General features: G+C 38.1%; 1 protein-coding gene across 1 annotated transcript; it reads left to right on the top strand.

Annotated features, from left to right (window-relative positions):
* The first annotated feature begins 328 nt into the window (after positions 1–328).
* Positions 329–10,187, top strand: LOC117316527. The gene is made up of 4 exons (XM_033871160.1): positions 329–456; positions 5,467–5,548; positions 7,199–7,414; positions 7,983–10,187. The coding sequence occupies exons 1-4, from the start codon at positions 385–387 to the stop codon at positions 8,375–8,377; spliced, it is 765 nt and encodes a 254-aa protein (XP_033727051.1). The 5' UTR covers positions 329–384; the 3' UTR covers positions 8,378–10,187.
* The last annotated feature ends 6,213 nt before the right edge of the window (positions 10,188–16,400 follow it).

The following is a 16,400-nucleotide window of genomic DNA, read 5'->3' as shown; positions in this document are numbered from 1 at the left end:
TAGTCTAACAATACCAGTCGATATTTAAATCTATTAATTGTGTACAGTACTTAAACTCTATTTCTGCACAACAGATCACAATGACGGTAGTCTTAAAATAGTTCCTACTTTCGATTTAAGTCATTTCGTTTGGATGTGATTTATAAGGTAGGTAAAAACTAGATATTCTATTTAAACAAAAGTAGACTTAGGATTTGTAGTTATCAACTAGCTTCAAGTGGAATTTTGGCAACGAATATTGCTTACTTTCAGTTCCTTGATGGGTAACCCACTTTTTCGGAAAGGTCTTATCACTAAGTCTTCATTTTACCTGTGCAATTGTGTCAGATCGAACTTATTCTGAATAACTGTCGATTGGAATTTCAGGTAAAGACTAAACCAAACATGGGTGACATCTGTCAGCTATTGATTAATACTGGTGGTGTTTCCAACAAGAGGATCATCAACATCAAAAAGGTAAGAATTAAATAAAAAGTGGTAGCAGCAAAAGTGTATGTAGTAGTAGTATTAGTAGTTATTTTTGTACTAGTAGTAGTAGTGGTGGTGGTGGTGGTAGTAGTAGTAGTAGTAGTAGTGGATGTAGTAGTAGTAGTAGTAGTAGTAGTAGTTGTAGTGTAGTAGTAGTAGTAGTAGTAGTGGTAGTAGTAGTAGTAGTAGTAGAAGTAGTAGTAGTAGTGGTAGTGTAGTAGTAGTAGTGTGTAGAAGTGTGTAGTTCGTCGTAGTCGTCGTCGTCGTCGTAGTGGTGTTGTCGTCGTCGTAGTCGTAGTAGTAGTGTGTAGTGTGCTGTGGTCGTGTCGTCGTCGTTCGTGTCGTGGTTGGTGTCGGCGTCGTCGTAGTTGTCGTCGTCGTCGTCTCGTCGTTGTCGTCGTCGTAGTAGTCTCGTCGTCGTCGTATGTTTGTAGTTCGTGTCGTCGTCGTGGTCTGTCGTGTGGTGTCGTCCGTCGTCGTAGTGGTTGTTTTGTCGTTCTCGTGTCGTGTCGTCGTGGTGTGGTGTCGTCGTCGTCGTCGTCGTCGTGCTGTCGTGTCGTCTAGTCTGTGTCGTCGTCGTTGGTGGTGTCGTAGTCGTCGTGTCGTCGTAGTGGTAGTGTAGCTGTCGTGTAGTTCGTCGTAGTCGTGTGTGTCAGTGGTCTGTCTCGGGTGTGTGTCGTGTGTGTGTCGTGTGTACGTCGTCGTGGTGTGGTCGTCGTCGTGGTGGTCGTCGTCGTGTCGTGTGTCGGTCTGTGTTCGTCGTTGTCGTGTGTACGTGTCGTGGTTGTCGTATTGTCGTCTTCGTCGTGTCGTGGTCGTCGTCTTGTTGTGTCGTCGTGGTCGTGTCGTCGTCGTGTCTTCGTGGCTGTCGTCGTGGTCGTTGGTCGTCGTCGTGGTCGCCGTCGTCGTAGTGTCTTTTTTTCCTGTCGTCGTAGTGTGTGTAGTTTTTCGTATAGTGTAGTCGTCGGAGTCGTACGTCTGTCCGTCGTGTCGTAGTAGTCGTCGTGTGTCGTTGTTGTACGTGTCGTCTCGTGTCGTGGTGGTGTTGTCGTCTCTGGTAGTCGTCGTCGTCGTCGTGGGTCGTGTGTGGTGTGTTTCTGGTGTCGCGTCGTCTTGTCGTCGTCTGTCGTCCGTCGTGTGGGTCGTGTGTCTGTCGTGTTCGTCGTCGTGGTCGTTTCCGTAGTCGTGGGGTCGTGTCGTGGTCGTGGTGTCGTCCGTGTGTGTGTCGTCGCTCGTGTCGTCGTGTCGTGGTGTCTGTTCTTTGTGGTCGTCGTCGCTTGGTCGTGTCGTGTCTTGTCGTCGTCGTCGTCGTCGTCGTCGTGTCTGTCTGTCGTAGTAGTCGTCGTGGTGGTGGTGGTCGTGGGTCGTCGTTGTCGTCGTCGTCTTCGTCGTCGTCGTCGTACGTCGTCGTCGTCGTGTCTTCGTCGTGTCGTGGTGGTGGTCGTCGTCGTCGTCTTCGTGGTTGTGTGGTCGTCTTCGTCGCGTCGTCGTCGTGTTCGTCGTCGTGTCTTCGTCTTCGTCGTGGTGGTGGTGGTCGTCGTCGTAGTCGTCGTGGTCGTCGTCGTCGTCGGCTCGTCCGTGTCGTCGTCGTGGTGGTGGTCGTCTTCGTCGTCGTCGTCGTGTCTTCGTCGTCGTCGTAGGTGGTGGTGGTCGTGGTCGTGTCGTCGTCGTCGTCAGTCGTCGTACGTCGTCTGGTGGTGGTCGTGGTCGTCGTCGTCGTCGTCGTCGTAGTGGTGGTGGTCGTCTTGGTCGTGGTGGTCGTCGTCGTCGTCGTCGTCGTCGTCGTCGTCGTCGTCGTCGTGCCGTCGTCGTGGTCGTGGTCGTGGTCGTCGTCGTCGTCGTGGTCGTGGTCGTGGTCGTGGTCGTCGTCGTAGTGGCTGTCGTCGTCGTCGTCGTCGTGGTCGTGGTCGTGGTCGTCGTCGTCGTGGTCGTCGTGGTCGTGGTCGTGGTCGTCGTCGTCGTCGTCGTCGTCGTAGTCGTGGTCGTCGTCGTGGTCGTCGTCGTCGTCGTCGTGGTCGTGGTCGTGGTCGTATTGGTCGTGGTCGTGGTCGTGGTCGTCTTGGTAGTGGTCGTTGGTCTTGTGTAGTAGTATCGTCGTAGTAGTTCTCGTAGTGTCGTAGTGTCGTGTGCTGGGTCGTAGTAGTAGTAGTGGTAGTGGTCGTGGTAGTCTTGGTAGTGGTCTTTTGGTAGTGGTCGTAGTAGTAGTAGTAGTAGTAGTCTCAGTGTATAGTCGTGGTAGTAGTAGTGGTGCTGGTGTCGTAGTAGTGTCAGTCGTTTGGTGGTGGTCGTGTGTGGTGTAGTAGTGTACGTCGTAGTCGTACTTATAGTCGTGGGTGGTGGTCGGGTACGTGGTCGTCTTGGTCGTGGTGTGGTCGTGGTGGTTCGTAGTCTTTGTACGTCTCGTCCTCGTCGTGGTCGTGGTCGTCGTCGTCGTGTCGTGTAGTCGTCGTAGTCGTAGTCTGTCCCGTGGTGGTGGTCGTGGTCGTGGTCGTCTTGGTCGTGGTCGTGGTCGTGGTCGTCAGTCGTCGTCGTCCGTCGTCGTCGTCGTCGTCGTCGTCGTCGTGTGGTAGTAGTAGTGGTGCTGGTAGTAGTAGTAGTAGTGGTAGTGGTAGTGGTAGTATTGGTAGTGGTAGTGGTAGTGGTAGTGGTAGTAGTAGTAGTAGTAGTAGTAATAGTAGTGGTAGTAGTAGTGGTGCTGGTAGTAGTAGTAGTAGTAGTAGTGGTAGTAGTAGTGGTGGTGGTAGTGGTAGTGGTAGTAGTAGTAGTAGTAGTAGTAGTAGTATAGTAGTGGTGGTGGTAGTAGTAGTGTAGTAGTGTGTGGTAGTAGTAGTAGTAGTGGTGGTGGTAGTGGTGTACGTAGTGTAGTAGTAGTGGTGGTATGGTGGTCGTAGTCGTGTGGTGGTGGTCGTGGTCGTGGTGTCGTCGTAGTAGTAGTCGTCGTCTCGTTAGTGGTGTTGTAGTGGTGTGGTCGGGGGCCGTTGTCGTCGTGTCGTGTCGTGTGGTCGTGGTCGTAGTCGTCGTAGTGGTCATGGTCGTGGTGTGTAGTGTGTAGTGTGTCGTGGTGTCGTCGTCGTAGTTGTGTAGTGGTAGTAGTAGTAGTAGTAGTAGTGGTAGTGGTAGTAGTAGTAGTAGTAGTAGTAGTAGTGGTAGTAGTAGTAGTAGTAGTAGTAGTAGTAGTGGTAGTAGTAGTGATAGTGGTAGTGGTAGTGGTAGTGGTAGTGGTGGTAGTTTGTTTCAGCTGTAGCTTGGGCAGAATATTTTTTCAAATCATTTCCTTGAACTGGACTTGAATGAAAGCCGTTTCCCCCGAACCAATGGCCATATAGCTGATGAACAATAATCCGAATATATGTCCAGGTGAAACTCAGCCGAAGTGAATTTGAGTATCGCGGTATTGTAAGCATGCATATAGAACCAGAATTTGTTTGACATACAGTCAAAGAAATGCATTCCAACTGAATCCCTTTAAACCACAGTGTTCTACAAAAGATTAACATGGACAAGATTTATGGCAGAAGTGTGTCATTATCATTATAGCTGCTGTGAAGATGTGAGACCCCAGAAAAACCCAAAACAATTTATTTCTCTTAGATGCAGATCCCGAAGAATTGATGATGGACAATACCACTCGGTACATTCAGGCTTAATAGACTTCCATCACTATTGTTTTATACCTACATGATTTCTTAATAATGCCTCTCCTTAAACGTTTGGTCATTTTCTATCAAGACTGTTATTACAGCATATTTTTTTTCTAATTACAGGATTACTAATTCATAAATATTATATTATTAAGATTCGTGAACATATTTTTCTGTCCGTCCGTCCGTTTGTATGTCCACCATTTTTGTTCCCATCTGATCAGTATTTCTTAACTGCTTTACATGGTCACAAAAATACATAATGTGGTGAAACAAATCAAGGTCAAAGGTCAAGGTCATTTTGCCCAAAGGTAGTTATCAAGATCAAATTGTATATCTTTTGAATGATGAACAATTTCTTAAATCACGTGAGAGGCAATGTTGGTTGGAATTAAACACGAACTCAACTGACCAAAGGTCAAGGTCGCTTGGTCAATGCACAGGATCCTTTGTTCACCTATCAACTTGTGAACATTTAGTTGTGACATGATGAAGCAAAGCTGGTCAGAATTAAAAAATCAATTGACTAAATGCCAGAATTGATGGAAGAGGCCAAGGTCACTAAAATAGAGGTAAAGGTCAAATTATGTATAGCCTTTCACTACTGAACTTTTTTTTCAGATTAAACAAAACATCAACTATCGAAGGTCATTGTCACTGAACCAGAATGTTAAAGATAAAATCCTGTTTATGAAGACATTATAACATCATTAATCAAACTTTGTCGGAATTAAGCAAGAGGTTAACTGAACAACTGAACGAAGGCTAAGCTTACTGGGTCAAAGATCAAGGTCCAACTTTTGTATATGAACATTTTGTAATGTCAAATTGAAGCAAAACTGGTCGGAATTAAATTAGTCAACTGACCCAAGGTAAGATGTCAATGTTGCCGGATCCTTATGTTAAAGGACCAGGTCAAATTTTGTATATTTTCTCTTACACTGTATGAAAATTTTGGTTTTACATTTTGAAGCAAAATTGGTCGGAATCAAACAAGGAGTCGCCTGTACAGGTACAAAGGTCGGGGTCAGGGTTGAATATCAAGGTCAAATTTTGTCTCTTCACCGAGGAATATTTTGTAATGACAATATGAAGCAAAGTTGGTCTGAATTAAACAACGAGACAGCTGTAAAATATCTGTCATTTGGACAAATGCCAAGGTCATTTTGGTTCAAATGGGACTTACAAAGAAGAAAATAACCCTGGCTGGTAAGTGAAATTACAGAATTACTGGGTGAAAAAGTCAACAGACCTATGGTGGGGGTCCCTGGGTCCAAAGGTTAAGGCATTTTTTTTTCTGATTTGTCTCTGGTGAAATCATGTTTTAATGTTTTGTTTATTAATCCGACTATTTTAGGACGCCTCGGTTGAAGATTTGTTTGAGATAGTTGCTAAGAACTACGGAATCCACACTGACCATTGCAGAATTATATTCGCTGGTATGTTCGATATATCTAATGTTTGATTCACACATGTTACGGGTTAGCAAAGGCACCACAGTCATCTCAGTCACTGATTATCATTAAAGGGTTTAACACCATTTTTATTACCGTTATGATAATACCTTGAACGCCGCTCCTATATGGCTCAACATTGATAATAAAGACTATCAATCAACATTAACGAATTTCGAAGCGTAATTGGAGAAAGTAGGCACACGTATAATATTAAATTTAATCATGATATGAATAACTATCATTCGGTTCTCAGATCGTATTTATTGTCAATATGAAAGCAGTCATCGTGACAGATAAATAATCACAATGTCGACGTCACGTGACATAAAGAATCAAACTGTCCACGTCGCGTGACAGATAAACAATCACAATGTCCACGTCACGTGACGGATAAATAGTCAAAAGATCCACGTCACGTGACAGATAAATAGACATAAGCACCACGTTATTGGACAGGTAAATAATCACAAGGTTCACGTTACATGACAGACTGATAATCATAAGATCCACGTCACGTGACAGATAAATAGACATAAGCACCACGTTATTGGACAGGTACATGTAAATAATCACAAGGTCCACGTTATATGACAGACTGATAATCATAAGGTCCACGTCACGTGACATATAAATAGTCATACAATCCTTGTCATATGACCGATTAATAATAACAAGGTCCATTTCACGTGACAGATAAATAATCATATGGTCCACGTCACGTGACAGATAAATAAAGGGCACGTCATATGACAGATAGATAATTACATATAATCAAAAGGTTCACGTCACGTGACATATAAATAATCATCAGGCCCATGTAACGTGACAGATAAGAAATCACACGGTCCACGTCATGTGACAGATAAGTAATCGCAAGATCCACGTCACGTGACCATTAATGTTCATAATGTCCACGTCATATGACAATAAATAATCATAAGACCAACGTCACATGCCAGATATATAATCACAAGGCCCACGTAACGTGACAGATGAACAACCACGGTAAATAATCATATGGTCCATGTCACGTGACAGATAAATAAGGTGCACGTCATGTGACAGATAGATAATCACACATAATCAAAAGGTTCACGTCACGTGACATATAAATAAGCATAAGGCCCACGTCACGTGCCAGATAGATAATCACAAGGCCCATGTAACGTGACAGATAGATAATCATAAGGTCCACGTCTCGTGACATAAATAATCACTGGATCCACGTCCCGTGCCAAAATTAATCATAAGGTCCACTCACGTGACAGATAAATAATCATAAGGTCCACTTCACGTGACAGATAAATAATAAGAAGGTCCACTTCACGTGACAGATAAATAATAAGAAAGTCCACGTCATGTGGCAGAAAATCACAAGGTCCCCGTCACGTGACAGATAAGTAATCATAAGGTCCCCGTCACGTGACAGATAAGTAATCGTAAGGTCCACGTCACGTGACAAATAAATAATCACAAGGCCCACGTAGTTCTATTAATCTCTCACCAAGACTGCAGTCATTTTCTGGACAGTAATACTGTAAGCAATTTTCATTGAGTGTAATACTGTATGTTAATTTTCTGAAGTGTAATACTGAAAATCAAGGCGCATTAGTTTTGATTTAATTTTTCCAGCAAAACAACTGGTAATGAGAAACGGTAACAGAAAGATGCTTCTGTCCGATTACAATCTGATGGACAAATCGGAACTCTTCATTGTCTTCCGTCTGAAAGGAGGATCAGGTAAAGTTTTCCCCAAAGACGTCGAACAGACAACGGAACGGGATATGATTGCGTGGGATGATGATCCTAATAACCCACGCGCAAAAATGCCATGTGGACATGCCATCAGTGAGTATGAAGAAATAAGTTCTAGCTTTGTTAAACTCTACTTTAGTGTGTTTGCAGTTACTTTTAATGATTGCCTTTAACAGTTACCTTATTCTGAAATTCCAGACACTTCTGAATTACCTATTAGCTAAATGGATAGAGCGTCAAACACATTTACTCGTCACGATAAACCTCTGTCAATGTGCAAGCGCCGACGGGAAAATAGTCACGTGATAGTTAATGCAGACGTTTGATTTAGTTTGTATTTTTTAAACATTTCTTAAACTAATCTTTACCAATTAATGTTTCCAATGAGCTCTTGTAGGGAACCGCTGTATATAACCATAAAGTAGTCATCATTGTTCAGTTACATGAAAACGGAAATATATCAGCCATGTGCATTTGGTCTTCAAATCAAATGTCCCGAATAACAAGGAAAACTAGTCGACTGAATAGTATGTGTTACTATGAAATGATCCCGATATAATTAAAATAAAGTGCAGCATTTAAAAACCAACTTGTGTTAGATTCTAGTAAAGAACACCTGTCATAGAACATAGACTAAGTGTTAGATAATATATGATTACAGCAGCCGATAGCTTGACAGCTTATTGTGAGATGGAGTTGAAATCAGGGAAAATAACATTCCGCTGCCCTTACGGAGACGGCAAAGAGGTGTGTGGGAGAATATGGGAATATCCTCAAATACGCCGTCTGGGTGTATTGACCGACGCAGAAAAAAAGGAATTTGAAACTAGACTAGCAAACAATTATCTAAACAAAGCGGTCGGAATCCAACAATGCCCGAAGTGTTTCTCATTCTGCACGCCGATAGATTCTAAAACAATTCGATGTGTATGTACCATTTGTAAAAAAAATGGAAAATCAACCGAATTCTGTTGGTACTGTCTAAGGATTTGGAATTCCAGAGGTACAAAACCGACTGCGGTAATGTGTTATGTACGAAAGAGGACCCACGGCTGAAGATTCTCCGTGAAGCTCCACTGAAAGAGATCGTCGGGCTGACTGGGTGCCCATCAATACGGGCTTGTCCGAATTGCGGATTAATGATCGAGCACGCTGGGGCTTGTAAACAAATGGTTTGCAACCAATGCCAGCAGAAATTCTGTTTTATATGTTTGACTAAAGCTACTCCTACTGGAAATTACCAGTGCGGATCATACAAATCTCACTGTGCAATTGCAGGAATCCAGACAATGACCGTCTAGGTGAGAAAGGACAGTTACTAACATTTGAAAGGGAGAACCTGTGATTAGTTGTCCTGGTAGAAGATTACGAGGCGAAGCAAAAGTCAAAAGTAACATTTTGGAGAATTACAGTCCCCACCGGAAATGAAATCGGGTACCAATGGAACTAATTCTACATCTGACCGTTTTGCAAACACATTGAATTCATTTAATATGTCTGTATTCAATTGCGTTCATACCACCGTAAACGCAATAAAACGCCGTTCAATGCATATATTTAAGGGTTGTACCTCATCATTTTGACTGCTTATACGGTAGTACATGTTATGTATGTCCGCATTTGGCAACGAACATTTTCTATGGTTAGCGCGTTAGCTAATGAGGTACAATCCTTACATTTACATCAAACAACTCATTTAAATACAGTACGAAGAAAAGAAAATTCAGGACGTGTTGCGACGTTGGTAACTACGTCAGCAATGGTTAGTAAGATAATATAGTTCCAGCGAATCTACGTAAAGACACCAGTATTGTTAACAAAATTAAAAGAAACAACTCAGCATTTTTGTTTAATACCTTATACGTTTTTAAATAATTGAAATATTGACAACCACAATTTACGTCTCGCATTAACTATGGTTGTCAAACATAGCGGGTATTAGACACAGAGTTAGTAGTGACGTGGTCGATTGTTCTATAGGAACTGTACGCTCCATCCATTTGTGTAAGTATTCACTCATTCCATTTGCATACCATGTAATTTGCATGAATATTTGAAGCATCACTGCTGACACCAGCAATGGGACTTTCTGGAGGATTTGGGGTGTTTTTACATTGAAACAAAGTCATCTGTTTTTAATTGCAAGGTTTCTGGTTAAAATAATAATAAAAAATGGCATTTAACTTTGAAATTTAAAAACAAACTGCCCGAGAAAGTATTCCTCATCTGGATCAGGTTGTTTTTGAAAAAGTCAACAACCAGTGATGCTATTAAATCTACTATTGTGTAACCCTTACATTGAAAATGGAGTAAATAGGAAAAAAGTTTTATTACAGATATTAAAAAACTAGTGATTTTTGTTGTTGCATTGATAGTCTTTAAACTATATACATGTATTAAACTGATCTAATAAATTGTCGGGGTCAGTTATCAAACCACTAAAATGATAAGAAAAAAAATTACTCATTTCCGCAGTCTTCAGTTTAGTTTATACACTCCATTGGCATTAGGTTATTGTACGGAGATCATCGGGTAACAGGAGAAAACGCTAAAATTGCGAAGATCAATCCTTTGAAAATGGCGCCGTCTAGTTGACGTTCGTAACGTCACAAAGAGACGACGTCATGATTATGTTACCGATTCCCGCGCTCATTAATCCGCTGAGCCTTTTTTAACTGCTTTACGCTAATTTCAACGCAGTCAGAGTTTACTAAGCTGAAGAAGGGAGAGATGTAAATATGTTCAGGAATATCACTAATTGTAGAAGGCGATATACCGGCAGGTCAATACATGTGAACCATTACCCAAGGTAAGAGGGATCAGTTCCCCAAGTAAGATGAACCAATCAAAACGAAAAAGAAAAAAATTAAAAAAAAGAGAGAGAGAAAAAAAAGAAGAGAGGAAATGTAGAGAAAAAGAAAAGAAAAAAAAAGATGAATCAATGTCCCAAGTAAGATGAATTCATACATCAGGTAAGATGAACCTATGTCCCTAGTAAGATGGACCCATGTCCCTAGTAAGATGGACCCATGTCCCTAGTAAGATGGACCCATGTCCCAAGTAAGATGGACCCATGTCTCTAGTAAGATGGACCCATGTCCCTAGTAAGATGAAGCAATGTCCCTAGTAAGATGAACGTCTACATCAAGTAAGAATTCATGAATATTACTAACTTTATAGGTGATATCAGAATTTCGATACCAGTGAACCAATGCCTCCAGCACTATCTTTTAGGACAGATCCGAAAATGTTTTCCCCTTTTTTATAGGCAAACTATCAAAATAAAGGTCAGAGTGAGTTCGGTACATGTCATGCCTTCCCACCCAGATGAGCAAACGCCCCAAATATGAAGTTCCAGTGACTAGTAGTGTAGGAGATACCACCAGGACCTTTGTCTTTAGGTAACGGTCAAAATCTGTTACATAGGTTTGTTAAATGATTAGTGTAGGTGGTAGACGTCAGATATGGTGAAGAGGGTGAGAGGACGGACACAATGAAAACCTACAGTCCCCTGAGGTAATATAATTAATTTAAATGTAAATATATAACAAACGCTGGTTATATTCCATCTATTCAGTAGAGCAGTGATAACTTAACACAAATGTTGTTATCTTGGGGAATTCAAACGATGGTGGGATACTTTTCTGTAACACCGAACCATTGCATTATGTTTTAACAGATTCATGTATTTCATTTTGTTTATCTTCTTGAATGTTTATTGTTTGTTTATGTTTACCTGTTTACTGTACCTGGTGTGATGTTTTGAGTTTTAATATGCTGATATACATGGTATGTTGGTTAGATATTTAATATACCGACATATATGGTTTGTTGGTTAAATCATAAACATACTGATATATATGGTTTGTTGGTTAAATCATAAACATACCGACATATATGGTTTGTTGGTTAAATCATAAACATACCGATATATATGGTTTGTTTGTTAAATCATAAACATACTGATATATATGGTTTGTTGGTTAGATCATTAACATATAAATATATATAGTTTGTTGGTTAAATCATAAACATACCGACATATATGGTTTGTTGGTTAGATCATAAACATACCGATATATATGGTTTGTTGGTTAGATCATTAACATATAAATATATATAGTTTGTTGGTTAAATCATAAACATACCGATATATATGGTTTGTTGGTTAAATCATAAACATACCGATATATATGGTTTGTTGGTTAGATCATAAACATACCGATATATATGGTTTGTTGGTTAGATCATTAACATATAAATATATATAGTTTGTTGGTTAAATCATAAACATACCGATATATATGGTTTGTTGGTTAAATCATAAACATACCGATATATATGGTTTGTTGGTTAGATCATAAACATACCGATATATATGGTTTGTTGGTTAGATCATTAACATATAAATATATATAGTTTGTTGGTTAAATCATAAACATACCGATATATATGGTTTGTTGGTTAGATCATTAACATATAAATATATATGGTTTGTTGGTTAAATCATAAACATACCGACATATATGGTTTGTTGGTTAAATCATAAACATACCGATATATATGGTTTGTTGGTTAGATCATTAACATATAAATATATATGGTTTGTTGGTTAAATCATAAACATACCGATATATATATAGTTTGTTGGTTAGATCATTAACATATAAATATATATGTTTTGCATATTTATCATTTACTTACAAATGTACCAATATATATATTTTTGTCATAAACTTACCAATATGTATGATTTGTTAATTTTTCGCCAGCGAAAAATAGAAATTATCAAACTGATCAAAGCGATGAACAGATAGATAAATGGGTTATTTTGATGAAATAAATATTCAGACTAGTTTGACAAAATGCTCTCTTGACGTTAGCTTTTCTTACACAAATTCTCCGATAACAGCAGGAAGCGCTTAAATTGCATTGATCACTCCTTTCAAAATGGCGGCGTCAAGTTGACGTTTAGTAACGTCACAAAGAGACGACGTCATGAATTATACAACTGATTTCCGCACTGTTCGATGTTTCTAGTATTTATTCTTTTATCAAATGCAAATAAAAGAAAATTGAATGGTTTCCCGTGGAATAGAATATAAAAAAAATATATATTTCACCCGTATGACAAAATAATTCGATATTTTTCACTCGTGCTTCTCGTGAAAATATCGATATTCTGTCATACTCGACTTAAATTTTTGTCACTTACTTTCAAATACATATCATTAATATTGTCCAGTGTTTGTACGCAGAATGCCGCTTTCTAATTGGTTGAGTTTTTTTTCATACCTCTATGAAAAAAGTCCGAAAATGGCGCTAAATATGTGACGTCACAATACGGCCATTGACATTGCGTATTGATTTGTGAAAAAGAATCCCTTATAAGATTAGTTCAATTGTACATAAAATTTGTTTTAATTTTGAAAATCAATTTCTAGTATAAATTATAAGCGTTGGTGTCAATTATTTTTTAGTTCCATAGGGGTATGATAAAAAATTGTTTGTAAACATTTTTTTTTTCATACTCCAATGACACTAAAATAAAAAGGACATCAATGCTTAAATTAATTACATATATTTTCATCATTAATTTACTAATACAGTGTATATATGATTTATTTCTTATCATTTATTAACCTATATATATTATTTATTTTTCATCAATTAATTTACCATTGTATATGATTTCTTTTTCAACATTAATTTAACTATTTATATAATTGATTTTTATCATTAATTTTCTAATATAAATGATTTATTTTTCATCATTTATTTACCATAGTATATGATTGATTTTTTCATGATTAATTTACCAATATATATGATTTAATTCTTTGCTTGATATTACTAATAACAAGGTTAATATTGTTTGTTTACTCCTTTTTTATTTTTTCTTATGCTTTCTATTCTTTAACGGTTTTTAGCTCACCTGCTTCGACGGACCAGCTTATCCGATGGTGCGGCGTCCGTCCCCGTCCGTCCGTCGACATTTCCATTAAATCCCTACTAACCCTAAATGGATTTTGATGAAATTTAGTCTGAATCAGTATTGGGTATAGGAGGTGTAATGCTGTATAAATGGGGGGTATTGGTCCCTTGGGGCTGGAAAGAGGGGGCCTATTAGTGGAAGTATTGAGTTTTTAAAAAATAATTAGAAGATGAAGCAAAAAAGGTAGAAAAATAACTGTAATCAACTTCAAATACTTTTGCCATCATTACTGAAATATCCAGGTGAGCGGTACAGGCCATCTGGGCCTCTTGTTATCGACACTACGTTTACTTTGGCACGAGCTCGTGGCTTACACCTTATTATGATGTTCGAGAGTTTGTCATAGCATTACAGCTTTGAGTTAATCGTCTCATAAACTAGTCTGTATGCATATAATCAATTTCCCTTATTTGGCCCCGCCCCTCTGACGGTCAGAATCATCATTAAAACAAAATCGGTTCCCGTTTCCTCAAGGATGACTTTATGACAAGTAGCGATTTAAATGAATTTCTCTCTTTTTCCCTATTGGGCCCCGCCCCTCTGGCCCCAGGGGGTCAGAGTCACTATTTATGCAATTGTGATGTTTGGTTAAGACTGTAATGTAGTGTTATTTAGTCACTAATTGTGATGTTTGGTTAAGACTGTAATGTAGTGTTATTTAGTCACTAATTGTGATGTTTGGTTAAGGCTTTAATGTAGTGTTATTTAGTCACTAATTGTGATGTTTGTTTAAAGCTTTAATGTAGTGTTATTTAGTCACTAATTGTGATGTTTGGTTAAGACTGTAATGTAGTGTTATTTAGTCACTAATTGTGATGTTTGGTTAAGACTGTAATGTAGTGTTATTTAGTCACTAATTGTGATGTTTGGTTAAGACTGTGATGTAGTGTTATTTAGTCACTAATTGTGATGTTTGGTTAAGACTATAATGTAGTGTTATTTAGTCACTAATTGTGATGTTTGGTTAAGACTGTAATGTAGTGTTATTTAGTCACTAATTGTGATGTTTGGTTAAGACTGTATTGTAGTGTTATTTAGTCACTAATTGTGATGTTTGGTTAAGACTATAATGTAGTGTTATTTAGTCACTAATTGTGATGTTTGGTTAAGACTGTAATGTAGTGTTATTTAGTCACTTATTGTGATGTTTGGTTAAGACTGTAAGTTAGTGTTATTTAGTCACTAATTGTGATGTTTGGTTAAGGCTGTAATGTAGTGTTATTTAGTCACTTATTGTGATGTTTGGTTAAGACTGTAAGTTAGTGTTATTTAGTCACTAATTGTGATGTTTGGTTAAGACTGTAATGTAGTGTTATTTAGTCACTAATTGTGATGTTTGGTTAAGACTGTAATGTAGTGTTATTTAGTCACTAATTGTGATGTTTGGTTAAGACTGTAAGTTAGTGTTATTTAGTCACTTATTGTGATGTTTGGTTAAGGCTGTAATGTAGTGTTATTTAGTCACTAATTGTGATGTTTGGTTAAGACTGTAATTTAGTGTTATTTAGTCACTAATTGTGATGTTTGGTTAAGACTGTATTGTAGTGTTATTTAGTCACTAATTGTGATGTTTGGTTAAGACTGTAATGTAGTGTTATTTAGTCACTAATTGTGATGTTTGGTTAAGACTGTAATGTAGTGTTATTTAGTCACTAATTGTGATGTTTGGTTAAGGCTGTAATGTAGTGTTATTTAGTCACTAATTGTGATGTTTGGTTAAGACTGTAATGTAGTGTTATTTAGTCACTAATTGTGATGTTTGGTTAAGACTGTAATTTAGTGTTATTTAGTCACTAGTTGTGATGTTTGGTTAAGACTGTATTGTAGTGTTATTTAGTCACTAATTGTGATGTTTGGTTAAGACTGTAATGCAGTGTTATTTAGTCACTAATTGTGATGTTTGGTTAAGACTGTAATGCAGTGTTATTTAGTCACTAATTGTGATGTTTGGTTAAGACTGTAATGTAGTGTTATTTAGTCACTAATTGTGATGTTTGGTTAAGACTGTAATGTAGTGTTATTTAGTCACTAATTGTGATGTTTGGTTAAGACTGTAATGTAGTGTTATTTAGTCACTAATTGTGATGTTTGGTTAAGACTGTAATGTAGTGTTATTTAGTCACTAATTGTGATGTTTGGTTAAGACTGTAATGTAGTGTTATTTAGTCACTAATTGTGATGTTTGGTTAAGACTGTAATGTAGTGTTATTAGTCACTAATTGTGATGTTTGGTTAAGACTGTAATGTAGTGTTATTTAGTCACTAATTGTGATGTTTGGTTAAGACTGTAATGTAGTGTTATTAAGTCACTAATTGTGATGTTTGGTTAAGACTGTAATTTAGTGTTATTTAGTCACTAATTGTGATGTTTGGTTAAGACTGTAATGTAGTGTTATTTAGTCACTAATTGTGATGTTTGGTTAAGGCTGTAATTTAGTGTTATTTAGTCACTAATTGTGATGTTTGGTTAAGACTGTAATTTAGTGTTATTTAGTCACTAATTGTGATGTTTGGTTAAGACTGTAATGTAGTGTTATTTAGTCACTAGTTGTGATGTTTGGTTAAGACTGTAATTTAGTGTTATTTAGTCACTAATTGTGATGTTTGGTTAAGACTGTGATGTAGTGTTATTTAGTCACTAATTGTGATGTTTGGTTAAGGCTGTAATGTAGTGTTATTTAGTCACTTATTGTGATGTTTGGTTAAGACTGTAATTTAGTGTTATTTAGTCACTAATTGTGATGTTTGGCTAAGACTGTAATTTAGTGTTATTTAGTCACTAATTGTGATGTTTGGTTAAGACTGTAATGTAGTGTTATTTAGTCACTAATTGTGATGTTTGGTTAAGGCTGTAATGTAGTGTTATTTAGTCACTAATTGTGATGTTTGGTTAAGACTGTAATTTAGTGTTATTTAGTCACTAGTTGTGATGTTTGGTTAAGACTGTAATGTAGTGTTATTTAGTCACTAATTGTGATGTTTGGTTAAGACTGAAATGTAGTGTTATTTAGTCACTAATTGTGATGTTTGGTTAAGACTGTAATGTAGTGTTATTTAGTCACTAATTGTGATGTTTGGTTAAGA

Source organism: Pecten maximus, chromosome 2, assembly GCF_902652985.1.
Source record: "Pecten maximus chromosome 2, xPecMax1.1, whole genome shotgun sequence".
In the NCBI taxonomy this organism is placed as follows: domain Eukaryota; kingdom Metazoa; phylum Mollusca; class Bivalvia; order Pectinida; family Pectinidae; genus Pecten; species Pecten maximus.
Note: the sequence above shows the minus strand (reverse complement) of the source record. Positions and strands in the feature narration are given on the sequence as shown.